Source organism: Hippocampus guttulatus, chromosome 14 (genome assembly GCF_054856545.1).
Source record: "Hippocampus guttulatus isolate MCC_2025c chromosome 14, RoL_Hgut_1.0, whole genome shotgun sequence".
NCBI lineage: Eukaryota > Metazoa > Chordata > Actinopteri > Syngnathiformes > Syngnathidae > Hippocampus > Hippocampus guttulatus.
The window spans coordinates 13,599,996-13,620,721 of record NC_141274.1 but is presented as its reverse complement, the minus strand read 5'-3'; the positions used below and the strand labels follow the sequence as shown (position 1 = coordinate 13,620,721).

The 20,726-nt window shown below is 46.2% G+C and overlaps 1 protein-coding gene across 1 annotated transcript; it reads right to left on the bottom strand.

Annotated features, from left to right (window-relative positions):
• Positions 1–546: 546 nt before the first annotated feature.
• LOC147195221 (potassium/sodium hyperpolarization-activated cyclic nucleotide-gated channel 2) lies at positions 547–20,591 on the bottom strand. Its single transcript, XM_086129022.1, has 8 exons — positions 19,887–20,591; positions 17,540–17,963; positions 14,926–15,087; positions 10,534–10,752; positions 3,217–3,363; positions 2,880–3,120; positions 2,634–2,798; positions 547–1,940 (listed from the first exon to the last, which is right to left on the bottom strand). The coding sequence occupies exons 1-8, from the start codon at positions 20,453–20,455 to the stop codon at positions 1,000–1,002; spliced, it is 2,868 nt and encodes a 955-aa protein (XP_085985148.1). The 5' UTR covers positions 20,456–20,591; the 3' UTR covers positions 547–999.
• Between the last annotated feature and the right edge of the window lie 135 nt (positions 20,592–20,726).

Genomic DNA, 20,726 nt, shown 5'->3' with positions numbered 1-20,726 from the left:
TTATTTAAGCGCCTTTGCCTCCAGGCTTACAATCAGAATGCTGAGCAAACGTCCGGCCACTTGGCAGATGTTTCACGAGAAGCGGTCAGTGACGCTGTCAGCATGCCAAAACTAATCAGCCCTGACGAAGCAGAGTGAGAGAGAGAGAGAGAGAGAGAGTGTGTGAGTCCATTCTCCGAAAACAAGAGCCCAAAACATACCAACAAACCCACGCACGCAAACGTACGCTCACGTATATGGATACGCACAAACCAAATATATGGCTTCTAACATTGAATCAAGGCAGTTAAATAAATGGCATTTTCTTCGATGTTTCATTTTTTCCGTTGATACAGACACAACCAGACTTTGTGTTCAAGCTCAACTTTGGTTTGGGTACATACAATGAATAGAATATTCCTCCGTACTCTTTTTCATCAAGTATTTACACTTCGATGTAAGATCGACCAGCGGTCTACAACATTATTTCCCCCCACCCCCCCTCACCCCACTACTATTTGAAACAAAATGAAGAGCAATATGTCATTTTGCTATGACAGCTTGTACGTCAAATAAAATGGACTCAAAACACTTTAAATTGTCATTTGACCTCAAGTCCCTGATTTTCATGTTTAACTCCAGCTCCTGCTAGATTGCATTGCATGGATTCTACACAGTATGCAAATGTTACGTTAACCATACTTTTCTAAATATCTTTACGGTAATGACAGCGATATACAGTAGGTGTTTGGAAGCAGAGTGTAAGGGGTGATACTAAGAATAAAGTTGCTGGCACAGTAGTCGAGACCAGTTCAACCTCACCTTCTACTACTTTCATTGTATAGACTTCTCCTCGATCAATGTCCCAAGTCATTGAGACGCCTCTCCCTCGGCTGACATCCGGGCCCAATGACCGGCGGCGTCAGCAACAGCCGATTGGTCAGCGAGACCAGTGGCACTGACCCAAAACAAACAGATTCACCTACAAAAAAGGCCTCTTTCCTGAAATGGACCAGGGTGTCACAAGTTGGAAGACAGCCGAGATCTGGCAGCGTCTAGCTCCGGAAGGCTGACAACTGAATCTTTCTTGGGAACGCCAGAGTCCGGGGGCCCTGATCCAGCAGCTCCTGCTCCTGCCCCCGTTGCAGCGGGACCGCTGGGAGGAGGTGCGGAGGCGAAGGCTACCCTCTGTTGAGTGCCCACTGATCTCCCCACCCCAGAGGGCCCGGGCAGGTTAGGGTGCGGGGGTCCGATGGAGGTGTTGGACGTGCGTGTCGAGGGAGGAGGGCTGGCGACCGCGGACGCAGTTTGCGGCCCACCCTCCTGGGGGAGTGAAGGCTGGGAGGCAGACAGTGCTCGAGTATCCTGGCTCAAGCTCCCCGTGTGAAGGGAGTGGGTGCTCTTGTGTGAGGCGGGCCTCTGCTGGCTCTGTGTGGGACTGGGTACGTGGTGCTGGACTAAGGACAACTGAGAACCCGAGGGGCCCACGCTGGCCATATACTGGAAAGTCCGTCCTGAGGCCGCTAAGGGGCTTTGAACGGGGGGGCTGGAGATTGCGGATCCAAATGCTCCTCCGAAGGCCTGAGGCGGTTGCGACTGAAGAGGAGACATGGAGACCGGGCTTTGCAAGCTCTGCATCACCTGGAACCTTCGCACCATTCGAGGTGATTGTAAAGTTCCTGGACCCACCAGTGGATTCGCCATTTGAGGGCAGAAGCTCATGGCCACAGCTTGCTGGAGGGTGGCGATAGCGGAACCTGTCTGCGACTGGCCGGGGGGAGCGAAGATACCACCAATGGAAGGAGTCATCGACATCGCCCGTGGCCGTTGCAGGTCCACAAGCTTCACCATCTCGCGGTCGTACTTGACGATCTCCTGGATCATCTCATTCTCACGGTTGTTGAAGACGCCGGAGTTGAGATCGTGCTGAACTTTGTGCATCAGGATGGAATTCTTTTTACCTGAAGAAAAAAATAACAACAGGATATATATTTTAATACGCAGTCTATCCGGAGTAGAAAACAAGCCAGCACGTTATGCATATATCTGAATCTAACTCTGGAGATTTTGGTGGATCGTTCTGTGTTTGAACTGCGGGAACTATTGTCTAAATGTCGCTGCTGACTTATCATTCCATCAGTGGACGGTCTGACCTGGCCCAAACACGATCAGAAGCACCGACCAGAATTTAAAACCTTCCATCCATCCGTATTATTCTCTTCCGCTTGTCTGAGGTCGGTTCACAGGCGCAGAAGCTTAAAAGCAAGAAGCCCGGACTTCCCTCTCCCAAGCTACTTTGTCCATTTCCTCCTGGGGGAGGAACAGTAGTCAGTCAGTAGACATAGTCTCTCCGGCGTGTCCTGGGTCATCGCCGGGGCCTCCTCCGAGTGGGATGTGCTCCGAACACCTCATCAATGAGGTGTCCAGGAGACATCCTGTCAAAGTGGGTCTTCTCCAAGTGGAGGAGCAGCGTCTGACTCTGAGACCCTCCCGGATGACCGAGCTTCTCACCCTATCTTTAAGGGGAGCCCAGACATCCTGAGGAGGTAACCCGTACTTTGGTCCTTTTACCGAACTGTGTTCTATATTCTGCTTGTCGTAACTTTATCACTATTGGTCATATGAGAAGTTTTTTTTAAATCCTGCTTTCTTACCTATGCGATCCAAACGATCAATAGCCACCGTCTCAAAGGCTCGTCTCATCATGGGATATTCTTCCAGCACCTCATTGAAGTCGTCCACAGACAGAGAATAGAGTCGACAATAAGTCTCTGCTCGGACGCTGGCCGTCCGTCGACCCCTCGTCAACAGACAGATCTCTGAAACAATGTGTTGACGTTAAAAAGAAAATAAACACACTTGTTTGTAACATATTAGAAAAAGGACGCGTGTGTCATTACCTCCAAAGTAGGAGCCATCAGAGAGTTTCATTGCAAGTGTGCCTTTGGTGATGACGCTGCACACTCCATGCTGGATGAAATACATTTTCTTCCCAATGGTGCCCTCCCGTATGATGTAATCGTGAGGCTGAAAAACCTCAAAGTGCAGTTTCGTCAACATGGCCGTGACGAAGTTGGGCTCCGCGTTGGCAAACAGCGGCATGGAGGCCACCAGCTTGCGACAATTGAAGTTGACAATTTCCTGGAGGTGGAACAATGATCAAAGATATGATGCGTTCAAAGATAACAGCGTGGACACACGCACGCGCATACAAATTGTGGGCTTTGTATGTCTCACCTCTCGGAGGGGCTCGCTAAGTTCTCCCAAAATGCTCTCCTCGTCAAACATCTTCCCCTGGTATCTGTGCTCGTAATAATCATGGATCTTCTGACGGAAGTCGGCAGGCAATTTGTGGAAGGACATGTACTGCTCCACTTGTTTGTACTATAGAAAGGAGCAGGTTGGACAAAGTTAGTATTCTTTTCAAAAAATATATATATTTTTTTAAACACTGGACACTTCAATAGGTACACCATTTCATGAGATCCTTTGCAAAATCTCTCTCAAAAATTCATCCTGCATCCCTAAAAAAAAAAAATCAGAATTTTTTTGTCACCATCTCATGACTTTTTCCTCAATAATAGGCATCGTTTTTCATTTGAATGGCATTCAGAAGTATGCTGGTAGTTTTGATTAATTGCTGTTCAGGATTATGAGGAGTGCGGTAGCACAAGTGTGCGCAACCTCTGATAACAAGGGTGTGGCTGCCTTCAAAATATATTCTATCACATTTAAACTTATGTCAAATGGAAGTCAGCCTTCTTCCTTTTCTTCTTGTTCTTTTTTTTCTTCTGCAAATAACGGACCGGCAAAATTGACTGACGCGCCCTGCTTTTGTTACCTTTGGTGCAAAGGGAACTGCAATTCACAGAAAGTCAACACGATAAGGGAACGGGGATTTTGTGTGCCAGTCCAAGATCTAATTTGAATATGTACCAGTCACAGGACCAGCCAAATGATGGCAAAAAATGTGACTTGTCGTCTGAAAAATACTCAAGTACCAATACATGGATGAAAAACCTACTTCAGCAAAGTAACACAGTATACTATGTAATTTCCTACCACTTTTACCTCAAGGCATGGCAGTCTTTCTATATCAGTGTACTCCAAATGCCAAATGACACAGAACCTTGACACATGTGACACCATCTTTTATTCTGGCCTTGAGAGTGTACCATCAGCGCGGTAATAGTGTGGCGTGAGATATGCTGAGATTAGCCTCATGATCATCCTAATCAGCATTGTGCGAAACACTTGAGCCAAGACTCTAATGGAAGGTTCACTACATGTCCTGTACTGGAAATATTATGTGCTTCAGCTCAGGGCCTCCGCTCCACTTTAAGGGTGATTGGTTCCACTTCATATGGACCGTGCAGAAATTGTATAGCTCTTGTTATGAATAGTCTCTCAGTTTCAGGGACCAGAGAGGAGCATTAAATGCATCACAGTTGGTGGATGACTGTAGCCTCTGACGCACGGCCATTAGAACACATTGGGCATCATCGCTGATGTTACGCAGCAGACACAACTTTTTTTTTTCTTCCAAATAGCATGTAAAGTAAACAGATTGCTTGCGAGGCCAGGGGGATTGTGTCTCTTCTGACTGTGAGTTGCACACCTTTGTTTCCTCCATTTTTTTTATCAAGCTTGATGTAAATTAGTCAACCTTTGCTGATATGAGGGGGTATGGAGACTTTGGATACGGTCATGTGACTGCCTGCCTGGATCTGTTTCACTGATCAAATTGGGTCACACGCCGAAAGCTTCAATCTTTGCTGTACTTGACGTATAACTTCAGTTGTTCAACAGCCGTGCCATCTCCGTTGTCGTATTTTGCACCTATTTTCAATGGCAGACAGGTCTGGAATCTTGGCAGGCCAGTCTAGTTCTCGCATTCTTTTGCTACCAAGCTACACTGTTGTTACATTCTACTGCAATGTTTGAGTATAAATAATTGCGGACAAATGCTATTACGTCATCTTGAATTGTTCCAGATGAGGGGTAATATCCTGGTGTGACGCTACACGAGTCTCACCTGCGTGAGGGAGTCACTTTCTTCACATGTGAAGTGTGTCACAAGTTTTTTTTAGCCGATGCGTCAAAAGAGGCGCTGCAGCTGGTGTCCTTTTCAGACTGTAGATGAGAGGTGCTGATTGGGAACATCATGGAGGTGTCGAGAGGTGTTGGGGAGAGCCCGACGCTATGGCTGAGCACCTGCTGTTCCGTACCTGACCCCATTTTTGATGCAATGTAGGCAGGGTGTGGGGAGTGACCGAGGATGCTAATAAGTGAAAAAGTGATGGAATATTTTCAGAAGCACTGACTCACACTGTAAATTCTTATTTTTGTTCCATTAAATTCTAGTGATTTATTCCCAACAGTCTAGTATTGCCATTTCATAGCATTTCTTTTGGCTAGACTGCATCTCTCTAGCCGCTATATTTGTCCAATCAGATTTCAGCCTCTATGTGTTGCTATGTCAATCAAATGTGCTTGCGGTGTTCAGGATCTAGCGCCGTCCAATGGAACTGAAACTACGTTCGTACTGGGCCTTAACAAATCAGCTTTCAAATTCACTGGCTCTCAATGACATCGGCATTTTTACGTTTTCTGATTGGTTTGATCACAGGGATTTTTTTTTACAGCCACCTGTGATCAGCAAAACACGTCTCTGGCAATCTGAACATGTTTAACAATCTACATGTTTTTTTTGTTTTTTTGTTTTTTTAAATTTACATGTGCATGTTTTTGCCATGTTATTTGAAAGTCCACATACATAATACAGTACTGCCTATGCCTTACATGTGGTGGTATTTACGCCGTGTACAAAAGCAAGATGAAGTTTCACAGAGGAGACGGAGCAAGCAATTAGCCGGTGTCACAGTGGCCGCAGGGGGACTGACAACAGCCGAATGAGAGAAAATGACGTCCATTTGCTGTCACTTGGATGACGTATGTGGCAGCTCAACTCTCTGCTGACATTTTGTCATCCAAACTAGCAACTCATTGCATTTTCTCATTTGTCTTTCGGCGACCAATAGAACCATTATCTCCTTTGCTTTTCCTTCCCCTTCACTTTACTTAATTCGTCCTCCTGCACTTTCCTCCCACAACCGCTCTCCATTGGAAATTCTAATTCGGGCTCATCTCAAACGGCCGTGAGAATGTATAATTCATTCACTTCATTCCTGGCTAAATCGCCTTGTTATCTTATAAAGCACATTCGCCAAAGAGAGGAACATCAGATAGCGAGTAAATCGGAGCTTGTCCTGTCTGACTTCTATTCACAAAAGTGCATGTGGGGAGGAACAACATTCTGTGGGGTCTCACCCTCTACAAAGTCTCTTGAAATGAAAAAGGCCTGGGAGGGAGACTGATACTACTTTGTAATTTGAACATCATACATACTGTACTTTGAAAGATGTTTCAGAAAAAAAAATCATTTAAGTCAGTCCTTTATAAGGACACGTGGCTGTGTGGCTGTGTTTGACTAAAGATCTTTGCAAGGTCAGCCTGCTTCGGGATAATTGGAGTGATCAGTGACAGGCTGTCTGGTTGGCAGAAGACAGAGAGCTGTTGTGACAGACGCATGGCGACGGAGGCGAGCACAGGAAGAAAACATTGTTGCTTCCTGTCATGTACTGCATCATGCCAACCAGCTCAGTCTGCACAGCGTCTCACTCGTCCTGGGAATTGAGATGAGTTGGTCCAGCAACACAAGAGGAGAGCAGATTCAAGTTTCATAACAGTGGTGTAGTAGCCGACGAATTTCCAACGCAATAAAAAGTCTTTTGGAAGGCACGGGACAAAAAGTCCACAAGACTCTACTGTGCAGATTTGCTATTTCAATGCTGATCTATAAATCAGCAATAAGTGATCGATTTTAAAGTGGCCGCACTTTTCTGCCTAATTGGAACAGCAGCGTTCTGTCGTGATGTCAACCGTTGGCTGGAGAATCGGCAGCAAAGCCAGTGTTACTCGCATTTACATCTTAATAGAATTCATTGGTAATTTAATAAGCTCAAAGTGCTCACGAATAACACTAATCCATACACTAAACGCAGTGAATGGTGATGAACCAAATTCAAGCTCATTTTGGCTATTTAGAATAAATAATGTGACCTGAGGCCAATAGGGGATTTTTGAACGCATGCCAAGGGATATTTAGTTTAATTAGGATGTCATTTTGTTTTAGTCAAGATGACTTTCTATGACATGAAAAGGAAGACAGAAATCGGCGAGCAACAACAAGCCGGTTTGTTGCATACACAGTGACACAAATGACTCAAAGTAGTCAAGACTGGAAACAAAATAGCCTCCTCTGATGGTTCAGAAGGAATATTATTGTGGCTTTTGTCATATGGTAGAAGGGTTGTTGTTTTTTTGCACGCAAAAACAATGCAATATGCTACATAACAAAAGCAAACGTGACCACTGGCCAACCCGATACGATCTCACCAGCCTGCTGACATCTGATAAATGAGGCAATAAACAGAAAAGAAAGACGAGAGTTCAGCACGGCTCAAATGGAATACTTTACAAGAAACAAGCTGTCCAAAACACCATTTTCAAAACATCTGCACCATGCACACACCCTGTGACACCTGTTGAATCCCAAGTTGTTGTAATATTAGCTAACTGCACGATGTTTTAGTAGAATAGGGCCAATTGCCATATAATAGACACAACTCCAAGAGCCATTCTTCTTCGTAAAATCATCAAAAATGTTACAACTGGAAGTGGTTGAGAGTTGAATTCAACCATCCACCCATCCATTTTCTGATCCGCTTCCAACAATCATCATCATTATTCTCTCTGGCTTGACACTATCTGCTCTGCATGTTATTTTTTTGTAAGCACAATTTGAGCTCAAATATTAATAATGCACGGAGCAAGACTTTGCAGCAGAGACAATTGGACGATTGGTCAGAAATCCACTTCTCTGCCCTCAGCGCCCCGCCAAAAATATATGTATCTTTTAAGCGGCACGGCGTGTAAACACTGTTATGTAGCTCCTTTCTCCTGAAGTGCATACAAACACACACGCTTAGGATAATACAAACATCAAATAAGCGCATCACATCAGACATCAGGACTTTAAGGCAGAGTTTCATTTTCAGGTATTTATCTTGTTCGTGGAGTGTAAAGCAGCACATGCTGCACTGTCTATTTGTCGACGAGGACAACCTTTCAGATTGAAGCAATAGGCTCAGCCGGATACGATTCTGTACAGTAGTTGTTGCAAAGCGGGCGTCATTTTAACTTTTGTGTGAGGCTCAATCGGAGGGTGCTACCAAATTTATGGCAATATAAAATACGGTTCTTTGCCCTCTAAGGGGCTCCCAACATTGATCAAAACTGTCAAATTTCCACTAAAAGCAGTGCCGTATTAGTATGCTTGTGGGAATGACTGTGTCTGGAGTCCCGCTCATCTGCAGAATACAGTACACACTAAAGATGACATCACCACTAGCCAGAAATAAGGCGCTGACAAAAGCAATCTCAACAATGTAAAATAGCCCAGGCACTATTTACCATCTCGCAGTGACAACAAGACCTCTTCATCTCCCACAGGTTACCCCCCGCCCCCACCGCCCCCCGCCAATCCTCTATGCTGCTCCATGTAGCAGCCAGCTAGCAGTACAGCACTGCACCTCTCAAGGACACCACCCACAAAGACGAAGAGATAGCAAGAGAGAGAAAGCGAGAGGGCAAAACAAGACAAAGATCAGTTGCGGCTCTTTAAGGGACGCAGGGTGGATGGGAAAGAAATGAGAAAGGGAGAGGAAAAGAGATATTACAGAAAAAGGGAACCGAAAAAAAAAACCAGGGTCTGGGTTTGAAATCGCTCCCTAATCACCATACGGTGTACTTTAATGTGAGTTTTCAATTTTGTAGTACTAGCCGGATGGGGAGTGACCTTCCCTATAACGTGACCTCAACGTATCCCCCAATGCGTCTTAAAAAATAGTGAACAAAGATGCTTAGTAGGTTATCACCTATATCCCATGATGCATTGCAGCTCTCTTTAGAGCAAGTCGTGCTTTGTTTATATTCGTAGTGTAAACTACATTCAGCTTCAAACAATATGTTTATTTCTTCAATATTTCTTAACAGATGGCCCGCCGGCTGACATTGATCCGGCATCTTGTAACTACGCGACAGCAGTGACGTAATTAACGCCGCACCCGAGTCGTGCTCCAAAACTATTTTTCATTTCACTGATGAATGAACTGTAGTCCATTATATAAAAATCACTCATCAAGTGTTTTTTTTTTTTAAATAGACATCTTCTTTTGTGTGTGTGTGTGAAATAAATAGTCCACACTACAGTAGCTATAGTAGAGCTTTGGGATTCGGCAAGGAATGAACGATTTCAAACGCAGCAAGCCTGGCGGCCATGTTTAACTACGTCGCCTTCAAGATGACATTGTCAGGACACACAGGTCTGCTACCTCATCAATTCTCCCGCTGCCCAAGGGGGACATCATATCACCCCCCCCCCCCCCCCCCACCACCCCTCTGTCTCCCTTCCACATCAACACATTAAGCGTGGCCACATCGGCCCCGCCCCTGGCCATGTGCAGCCTCTACCTGGCTGAACACACCCGTGGCCTCTGATTGGCTGCTCAGAGCAAGCAGCATCCCCCGACCTCCCCCTGCGCCCCACTTGGACAGACTCTGCTTAGAAACAGAGAGGCTGCTCTGCTTCCTGCACAGGCCATTGCCGTAGCTCTGATCTCTCCATCCTCATTCACAATGTGTTTCGATAGCATGACAAAAATGCACTTTGATTGTAAGACCCTTTTGTTTTATTTTTCTTTCATTGACTACGCTGCATCAAGTCCCGCATTGAAATGAATTGATAGGCCATTTATCCATCACAGTCCCCTTGTTGAGTCTTTTGAGTAAAGAAAAATAGGACCGCATGTCAATAAATACTGCTTTTATCAAATTTAATTACTGTACAGACTGTAACATTTGTGTGTCGGTGTGGCTTTCAGGGATGTGGCCTGGTGGCTAAGAGTTCAAACGTGAGTGTGAGTTGTGGCCTACAGCAGCTTTTGCAGTTGTTCACATTTTGTGTTGGGGTTTTTTGTTTTTACAGATTGTCCCGTTGAATCATTGATTCAAAGTGCATCGCCGACCACGGCTCTCCTTGCCCACACGCAAAGTTTTTTTTTTCTTTCACTTCACTCAAGTGATGGCGTACCCGAAACTCGCTCATAACTCAAACCTCAAACATGAACGTCACACATTAAAGCTGGAGCTTCGATTTGAACCCGGGACCTCAAAATGGTAAGGCAAACCACTCGTGTCTTTGTCATGAGTATGCGTAGTATTGATTGGCATTACTATTTATAGTTAGCCACTTGTGTGCTTCATTATATTATAAATCAGCCAAATAGGAGGGGAATAAGAGTGATGATTTTGTCAATGAGGTGAGGAAACATACCGATCCCGAACCATTTACGACACGGGGAGATAATAAACATCTTCGTGGCTACTTTAAGGTTGAATTTCAGTCACATTTAAGTTCTTTGACTGGCTTACCTTTTCTTGATATTGTCGTCTGGAGGAGTCCAGGGATTGGATGAGTGCTGTTGCGTGGCCGATAAAGACAGCGTAGCAAGTGGCTCCCACAATCATACTCAGCATGGTGAGCCAGATATCTGACAAACTTTCCGGGGCTTGGCGGCCGTATCCGATGCACAGCATGTGGCTCATCGCCTTGAAGACGGCAAAGGAGTACAGCTCAGACCAGGTGTCATTCTGGCAAGAAATAAAGTGAGGGAGAATCAATTAGTCAAATGTGTCATTTAAATAAAAAGGCAGGTCTTGAAGAGCTGTGTGCGTCTGAGGAGCAGGAGGGGGAAAACAAAGGCCTTGGGGACAGCGGGGTCATGGAAAAGCACTTTGACAAATAAGAACTCAAGGGACGGGATTGCGTTACAAAGACGTAGAAGGGGAGCGGAAACGGCGTCGGGGGAATTCTTTGAGGCCTCATCAGCTGAGCACAGAGGATGGGAAATAATTTCCTCAGAGAAAAACGGTAATAAGCAGTTGTTAAATACATCCGATCGGAGCTTAGTAAAAGGCTGCCCAATATCGCAGGAAAAAATTGTCTTGTGACTTTGGAGGTCAAAAGGAATATCTGGTTCTTAGGAAAAAGAAAAGGTGGAACATCATAAATGTGGATAGTGGCTCTGGTGTGGGGCCGTAACAGTTTTGTGACAAATTGTCATTCCTCATGAAGGAGGGATAAATATCTGGATGGATTCATTGGCATGTAGTTGTATTCATCCATCCATCGTTCCGGGGGCCACGGCAGCCCATTTTAGGCCATCTGGGACAAATCGAAATGGTTGTGAAACAACGTGGATAGGCGGAAGGGCCAATGGTGACGGGCTGTGATTGCTATGGATGCCTGGGGAGATTTTTGTGTCATGGTACAGATGGGAAAACGAACCTGTCTCAGCATCTCGCACTTGCCACCTGTAACCAACTAAATCCAAGCAAGGTGTGTAGTGCCATAACTCTTTATAAAATTGAATTTTCAAAGTGTGTGTGTGTGTGTTTGTGTGTGTGTGTGTGTGTGTGTGTGTGTGTGTGTGTGTGTGTGTGTGTGTGTGCAACAGGCCGACGCATAGATAGCTTGTGTGAGCGCACTGTGCGATGGATGTGAATAATGCCGTCTTTTGCATGATTGGGTGTTTAGTGAATTAGTTGCTGACAGAAAAAAAAAATCATTTCACATTTATTGAGTGACAGTATACTCCCCTGTGCTGATGCCAACTGTGGACCCAGGCCCAGTAGGGGTGCTTTATTTGACTCCGCCGGGGCACAAATCATGTTCCAAAGCTTCCTGGCTTTTTTACTTGGCATCCGTAGAAAGTTTTGAACGAATGTGAGAGATGTGAAAGATCTCATTAGAACACGCCGGGTTGATAGGGAACTTTCTGGCACCTCTGTTTATTGATGGGCCGGACCGTAGTGTGCCTTTGGGTCTGCAGGACTCAGCAGATCCCGTGAGAAATCTTAGCGAGACTTGAAATGCAAAGGAAAAAAATGGCCGACATTCAACAGCAAACTTGGCTGCCGTGGCCGCCGAGAACCAAGTGTAAACGTAGCCTGAGAGCAGTCGACGAAGGAACAAATGCAAACAGCAGAAAAGGAACAATGTTATAGCCCTACAGCAGCGGCGCCTCACCTTCACGGAAGACTCCAAAAATAAACACAGCTCCACCAAGTGGGCTGAGGCTAAATAGTGGATGCGGAAACAGAAAGAGAAACAGTGGAGTGCAACAGATTGAATAATAGATGAAGAACGAGCACTTTGATTCTGAAATAGCGCAGTCAAGAGAGAAGAGGGAGTCTCAACAGCTCTCCCAAGAGGGTTCCATTTGGGAGCTATCGTTGTTTTTGTTGATGATCAACATCTCCATCAGCGGCACATCGACTTCTTGACTAGCCTAAAATGCCTCTTTGAACACTCGCAGGCCACTGTATTGATTGGAACGTGCGCACTTATTTGAGATCCAAAATTGAGGATTATTATCTTTGAAAGGGCAAGAATTTTTTTTGACTGGGCTTGTATAAGATTTCATCCGATCGTAATGTTGTGGCTGATGAACAAATAAATCCCTATTTACAGAGCTTTAAGAGCAGAAGAACACAATGAAGATATTTTAGTCCCCACAGTGGAGAAATTCCAACCGATGATGGAATCACAAACAACCGAAAGTATCACTTTGCTATGATATCAATACAAAACAACACTATTACTTCTAATACACCGTGAAAACTTTAAAGAGGAAGTCAACCCAAAATTGTCTTTCCATTAATATGTTCTACGCACCTTCACTAGTCTCAATACGGCATTTCGACTAATATTTCGTTTCTGCAATATGAGCTAAGCAGCAAAGTCCACCCATTTTTGTCCATCTCGGGGCGGCCATTTTGCCACTTTCTGTCAACTGAAAATGACTTCAGAGTTGCCCAGGGCTCAGGTAACGACCAATCATGGCACACCTGTTTTCTGAAGCTGAGCCATGATTGGTCATGACCTAAACCCTTGACTAATTGTGATGTCATTTTCTGTCAACAGCAACTGGCAAAACGGCCGTGCCCTGAGATGGACAAAAACAGGTGGATTTTACTGCTTGACTCATATCACATCTTGCAGTGTTTATACTAGTGGGGCTGCGTAGAGCATCTTATCGTTGTGACGGACAAGGCTCTCGATAGCTTGACCAAATATAAACCAAATGGAGTTAATGGATAGAAGTGGCGGTACGTAATGAAAACAGCCTCAGTCCCTGAGGTGTTACAAGTTGGACTAAAATCCAATTACTGACTGGCGGATGTCATCCAGCGTTACACAATGTTCTCAATGCCCTCCATGGGTCCTGCCCGAGGGCCCCCTCTCCGCCAAAGCCACTGTTGGGGTGTGAGCTTTGATGGATGGCCGGGCTGCGACACAATGGCTAATGTTACAAGTTGTCAGCCACTCAATAGGGGGGTGGTCTCAGGTGGCTCTAGGCAGGCTGCACCACGCCAGAGCGCCTCTTTAAGAGTGCAGCTCTCTGGGGACTGGCTGTCTCTGATTCTACAAAGGGGGTAGAGCAATGGACGAATCAGTGTCCTGTCAGTCAGAAACGTCATCGCCTCACAACTTCGGACCGAAGCAAACAGTAAAGTCATCCGTCAGTCTGCCATGTAAGTTCACATGAGATCATCTATGGATCTTGCTTGCGTGTTCACGTTTCTCTTGGCTGACCTGCGTCTAGTACATGCGGATCTTCAATCTTATTTTGTCCCGTCAGATTTTCTTACGGCATACTTGTCAAACTTGTCAAATTCAAAGCTGTCAAATAAATGGAAAAATAGTTGAATTGAACAATGATGAAATGACCCTTAAAAGACCCACGGTGTTGCCATTTTAAGTTGGAGAAAGAGTGACCTCCATTTATTATCAACGTCACCTCAACACGTTTTATTTTCTGGTTAAATAAAAGTTATGATTGAAATGATTCATTGTGGTCCAAGGAAAAAGAAGACGATTTTCAGTGTTTTATTCTATCATTGTGTTTTCGTTAACAAGCTTGCCAGATCCTAATTGAATTTCCTTACCTGCTCCTAAAACTGTCCTATCGACACATTAAATACACGGGATCTTGTTTTATGATCTCATTAACTTCCTACTTTGTGCGGCTGTAAAAACAAGAGTGACAGCCAACCCTCAAAGCCACAATCGAGAAGCAAGACTTGGGTTTTAAGACGTGCGGCCTATCGTTGAGGGAGGACAAATCTGTTTAAAAGTGCATTTGGCCGTGTGCCTGTGGTCTCCCCGCACTTCCTAAAAGGCTGACAGATCGACGTATAAACAAGCAGCTTTTATCTCTCAGAGAGATGCATGGCAACAAAGAGCCCAGCTGTCCAGCCATAGTCACCTCCAACCCTCCGTTCCCCCTTTTATCTTTCCTGTAGTCGCCCCAGCGTGTTGAAGCTCAGGGGGAATCGCCGAGTGTGCTAAAAAAAAAATCTCTCCAGACGATCTGAGCTGCGAACAACAACTTTTCATGGGACAATAATAGCATCAGCGAAAGCACGTGAGCGAATAATGGTTCACGGTGTAGCGTGGGTTTTTGTTTTGTTTTGAGCTCAACTTGAGCCATTAATCTTGAAGCCTGTATTTGTTTTCTACTCCTGACTAAAGAGGCCTTTTAGCTTGACCACCCCACGCAATGCGGCCAAAGCTTGCATCTAATTCTATGATCACTTCAAAGATCCTGTCAATGGAATTTAGAAATATACTAATAATGGCAAATTGGGCACACTTATAACAAGGTGTAAAATGTGAACGGGGAGCAGGCATGTTCAATGGTATCACTCTAACCATGTTACTGAAAGTTCAAGATGGCAATTTCTGGTCCTATTCCTTACCTCCATTTTGTTTAGGGACACCCAGCAGTCAGAGGGGAAATCCTGCAGCATGGGAACCAGGAACTGAAGGCAGCCGTCCCAGTGACACAGCAGCAGCATCATTCCAATCAGATTGATGATCCGCATCACAGCACTGGCCAGGTCGTAGGTCATATGGAAGATCTGGAGTATGGCAGGGACATCATGAAAATCTGACAAGAATCAATCCCAATGTGAGGAAGCTTTTTTTTTTTTTTAATTTGGCTATCACTGCAAATAGCTAACTAACAAGTCCCCTGAATTCAAATTTCACACACAGAACCGGCAACCCGCTCGGCTTTACAGTCTCCTTCAGATTAAACCGAGTTTGATAAATGTGCGGAAATGACAGGCTCCCGTCAGTCCTGCATCACGCACGGCAGGGAGCAGGCAAGAGGCATGCCATCATTGAGTGCTCTCAAATGCACGCGTGCACGCACACACACACACATACACACACACACAAACACACACACTCCCGAAAGCCTGCGGGGACATACCGGTACACACATGGCATCATGTGTGCGGACCGACATTGTATGCACACATATGGACAGGGACCATTATGATCCTTAACAACTGATAGTCCGTGTCTGCTTGGATGTCAATCATGCTGCTGACAACCACTTCGGCCAATCAGCTTTCACCCAACAGCCTCAGTGAACTCCTGTTTATCACGGGGACGATTTACAGACCCTTATGCCAGAGCTAAAAACTTACAATTTTAAGAGAAATGGAGTTTTACCCCTCCCACACAATCCGAAGTTTTTTAAAAAGAGTTTATAACACTGCACAGAAAATACTGTACACATTGAAGCATCTGTGGACATGTGTGTGCCTTGAAGAGCCGGGGCCTATGGTGGTGCTTTTGATCTCAACGGATCTGTGGTCAACAGCAGCTTCAGTGCACTTTCCTGACCTCCAGTAAACAACTGAAAACTGCATCTGCAATCGTGGCTTTCCTTTTCCATATGCGAGCGCATTGAAGTCAGGAAGCGCTGTGGCATATTGAGATATGAGGTTTTAAAAAACAACACAATTTTAGAGTGTCATTTACAATGGATCACGATACAGCGGGCGTGCATTCTACTGTTTCGCTGTTGTTCAAATTCAACAAACAGAGCAGCCGACGCGTGCCTCACGCAATGGAGGAATAAGAAAATAGGTCAGTGCAGCTGAAGGAGAAGTGAGACTTTCCGATGAAGGCGAATGGGGCGGGGCTCCTCCACAACATGTGTGTTCAACTTCTCAAATAACGGTTTGACCTTTACTGAGATTTGTATGTCTGTTGTGCTTGTTTTTTTAACTGTAAGAGCTGTGTCCTATTTGAGCAATGGAGTAACTCTACAAGGTCCCGGATAAAATAAGTGATGTGACTTCCATGATGGGGAGGGGAGATGACACTCACTCAACCCCTCATCTCCACTCTCATTCTCCATGCATGCCAAGTATTACACAGATGCATGATGGGAAGTGTGTGTGTGTGTGTGTGTGTGTGTGTGTGTGTGTGTGTGTGTGTGTGTGTGTGTGTATTCCATCATATCTTCAAAAATCCAATTATCCAAAGGTCAAGTGAGCAGTGGAGGCCCGCTGCACTGCTCAGCGCTGCAAAATGCCAACACCATGCTGCCAATAGTGGCATAAAAGCAAAAGGCAAAGGATCTCATGACATTGCCGGACCTCCTCTCCTTGGAGTCGGGCTGCAGCTCGGAGCTCGGCGGAGACAAAGTGCATCCTTTAGGGAGTAAATCAAGCCAAGGCCAAAGTCTGCCAAGCACCGGCCTTCCTCACTTTTTCTTCTGGCGTTTAAAAGAGACAATGAGTGACTCGCAGTGGAAGTCGAACGAGATGTATTCCACAAAACCAGTTGACTTGTTGCTTGGTCTGATTTCAAAATAATTCCCCGTGTGAAATCCTGTCCTGCAAATCCATCCGTCCATCCATCTATTTTCTAATCCATTCATACTCATGAGGGTTGCGGGCGTGCTGGAGCTTATCCCTCTTGGTTACCTCTCTGTGGTGACACCACAAGACAAACTTGACTTTTGAGGCCTTTTTTTTTTTTTTGCGAACATGTTGGTTTGTCTTCAAATTGTACCACTTTTGAGACATTTCAACCTTTGGCGATTGCATCGTATATCATCGCAGTCAACCTTGGCGTTATTGCTGCGCGTTATTCCCAGGCTGCCCGACTCGGTCTTTCAGCGCTGCCTTAATTGATTAACTGTGTTTTGCCTTGAGAACAGGCTGCTTGTTAGACTGCCTGATGCCTCCTGTGGGATTTCTAGGTCAGACTGTGAGAAACAGGGAGGTGGGTGCAGCGAGGGGTGGGGTGGCGGTTCAGGTGACAATAACAGTAATTAGAATGCAAAGTTTGTTCAGGTTCAAACATCCTGCTGACATTATGCAGCGCGCACCATGAGGTGAGAACATGAATACTGAGCCCTGAGGCGCTCAGAGCACGAGCGGTTTGTTGAGTGCAAGCCGACTTATCTGTGACCTTTTGGCACCTGCTAAATCGCTGGATTTGTTCAACCCGTGTGCCAGGAGTTCATCGAATGCAACAAATATTCATTTGGAAACAATTACCGCTCACCTCTTCCCATTGGTGTATGTAGCGAATTAATCGAGAGAGCCTCAACAGCCGCAGAAGACTCAGGATCTTGGTGAAGCGGACGATCCTCAGGGCTCGAGCCGTCTTGTATACTTCGGAATCGATCCCTTTCTCCACGATTAGGAATATGTAATCCACTGGGATGGATGAGATGAAGTCCACGATGAACCACGTCTTAAGGTACTTTTTCTTGATGGTTTCAGGGTCCAAAATGATGTCCGAGTTGTCCTCGATGATGATTCCTGTGCGAAAATTGAGTACCAGGTCCATAAGGAAGAAAGTGTCCGAGACTACGTTGAAAATGATCCAGGGCGTGGTGGTCTCCTCTTTGAAGAAGGTGATGCCCACGGGGATGATGATCAGGTTGCCCACCATAAACAGCAGCATTGTGAAATCCCAGTAGAACCTTTAGCGGGCATGAGGAGTGTTTGTGGGGGGGGGGGGGGGTACAGCAGGAGGGGGGAGGGAAGGGTATAGAAAAACAGAGAAAGCCACAGAGTCAGGTAAGATCATACACTTGCTCGGGGAGAGGAGAAAAGGCACATAAGACATCGAGTTAGGGTGGTCACCAGGCATTTGAGGACCTAGTAAAAAAAAAAAAAAAGAATACCACCATTTCTACAAATTGAAAACACTATTTCAATATTTTTAAAAATTATTATTTACATCGTTTTTAGATGTTTTAAATAGATATTCAGGTATGCAAAGGGATATTATCAAATAGCCAAGCTTAATTTGTCTGAAAGTTATTATATTAGATCAACCTCAATCGTGGGTCAGTGTTTGCAATATTTTTACAGTTTCAATGTTAGATGTCATTCCACTGTTGGCCATGTGATAGCAGCACACTGCGTACATTTGAAAGGAGAAGAGTGAAAACAGCAAGTAGGTGTATTTTATGCAATGTCAAATTCTCTGTCATCCTGCTTTGTAGGCCTACAGAAAGAAACGGCAGTAGATTCATTTTACAATTTACTGGATGTATCTACGTTTATTGATCGATAAGTTAAGTGTGTTAGTTTGGGGTGAGGGGAACGGGTTCTTTTACAGCAAGCGTCGTATCCATTGCTCTTGCTCTCTGCCAATGTAGTACATGTTTTAAATGCGTTTGTGTTGTTTTAAAGGTTTGTTTGAAGACACGATTGTTGCAACCTGTGCAGTTATTGCCCAAAAAGACAGTAATTGTTGAAGAGTTTTGCATGCAGTCCAAGGACACCGCTGACTTTCATGCCTGTGGTGACGTGAGAGTAAAAAGTGTCTGAGTTTTGGCACCCCCCCCCCCCCCTCCGTCACAGCTGTCTCTGCAGGACAGGTGCAGCGCTGAGTCACTACCCTGCGACTTATGCAACAAGCTCCGACTCCTGCACTCCATTGCAACAGTAATAAGCACCCCGGTGATCACGCTCGACTTTGGATATTCACCACGCATGCATTAGCATGACAATGAAGTTAAAGGCAGCTGCGGTTATCGTCTCCGCGTGGGAGCCGAGGTCTCTCTACGGCGGCCTGTGGTCTCCAGCTATGTTTAACTCAAGTTTGAGCGCAAATTTGTGTTGTGTGATCCAAATGGGCCAGACGTGAACGGATAGTGGAGGGAAGCTCGAGAAAGGGGAGCTGTCCCCCTCTTAGTGGTGCTGATGCTACACAGCGGAGACGACACATTCCCTGACCTATCCCGGTGCAATTGAGCCCCTGATTGGTCTAGTCAAATAAACCAGGCTGACCAAGTTATCGTCCCGTTTGTGTGCTCATCGTACTAGAAAAAAAACGTCGCCGTTTCTAGTGCTTGTTTGAGCCCCAGTAAACATATTAGGATGCAGGATCCGGGTGGATATGTCTCCAGTGAGCGCGCTTTTGGCTCAAGGTGACATTCCATTACTGTGTGGAGCGTGCGCGCGCTCGCGCATACGCTCCACCTCCATCCCAGCACCTTTTGTTTTTGCAAAGCACATACCTATAAAACGTTTACTCGGTGTGCTGAATAATTTCGGGGTTTTTTTTCTTTTTTTCATTGGAGCGACCCCCTCTTTTGTTACACGCCGCTCGCGTGCAATACAAAGAGTGGCTGACGGGTTAGCAGGCCATCCCAGACGTGCTACTGGAGAAACACACTGCAAAGGGTTTTAGTTGACGACGGCAACTCTCTTAAGTGCATTTGACTGACAACAGGTTGTTTGGGTGGGCTTTTTAGTGCACGTCGGCGTGTTGCAAATGACGCCTTTAATAAGAAGAAGTCGTGACAGAAGGAAATGAGCGGCTGTAGTAAGCATGTGGTCTCCCACTATGAAGTTGTAGAGGACAATGAGGACCTCACACAACGGGGTCTTACCTGAAATCACTGTAAGGGTGAATAATCCAATTGCCGGCTGATTTGACCCTCTCCTGTTCCCTCTCCACAGCCTTTTGGCTGCCGTACATGCGTAAGGAGAATTTGTTAACTCCCGGCTGCAGCATACTACTGAACTGCCTCTGCATGAAGCTGGCCTGGCTGCCTCGAGCTTCTGCATCCTCGGCGGGGACGATTGAGGCTCCATCCTCCGGCTTCTGGAAAGTGACAGAGTTCCTCGGCTGCGGGGTCTGGCTTGACCCGTGCAGGGACGACGAGGCTTTCCGGCTCGGCGCGTTGGAGAAGGACACCTTGGGGTCCTTTTTCTCGGGCATGCCGCTCGCTCCTGGGGTAGCGCCCTCGCCTGCGTGCCCCCCGGCGAGGGACCCACCTGGCGTGATGGAGCCGTCCATGCTGGCGGTGGTCGAATTACAAGCTCCGCGCTTGGCGCTCCCCAAGTCCTCGGCCCTCGCCGACCCGCCGCCGCTCTGCTTCTCCTGCTTGGAGATGATCGAGCGCAGGCTCCCGGTGCCCGAGTCCCTCCTGCATTCTCCGTTTTTGTTGCATTTCATGCTGGAAATTGGAGCGACGCTGCTGCGACCATCACCCGTTGTCGCGTCCGCGGTGTCTATCGCGACGGTCGCCTTCGCCCCTGATGCTCTGCTGCTCTGGCCGTGGTGGGCAGCATCGCCCGGTTGAGGTCCGCGGGTCTCCGTGGCTCCGGAGGCAGCAGTGGGCCGTGAGGATGCGTTCTCTGCGCGAGGAAGGCTGGGCTCCTTGGTGGACTGCCTCCTGGAAGCCGAGGATGCGGCTCCCCCTGCTGGCGAAAAGGTATTCAGCCCG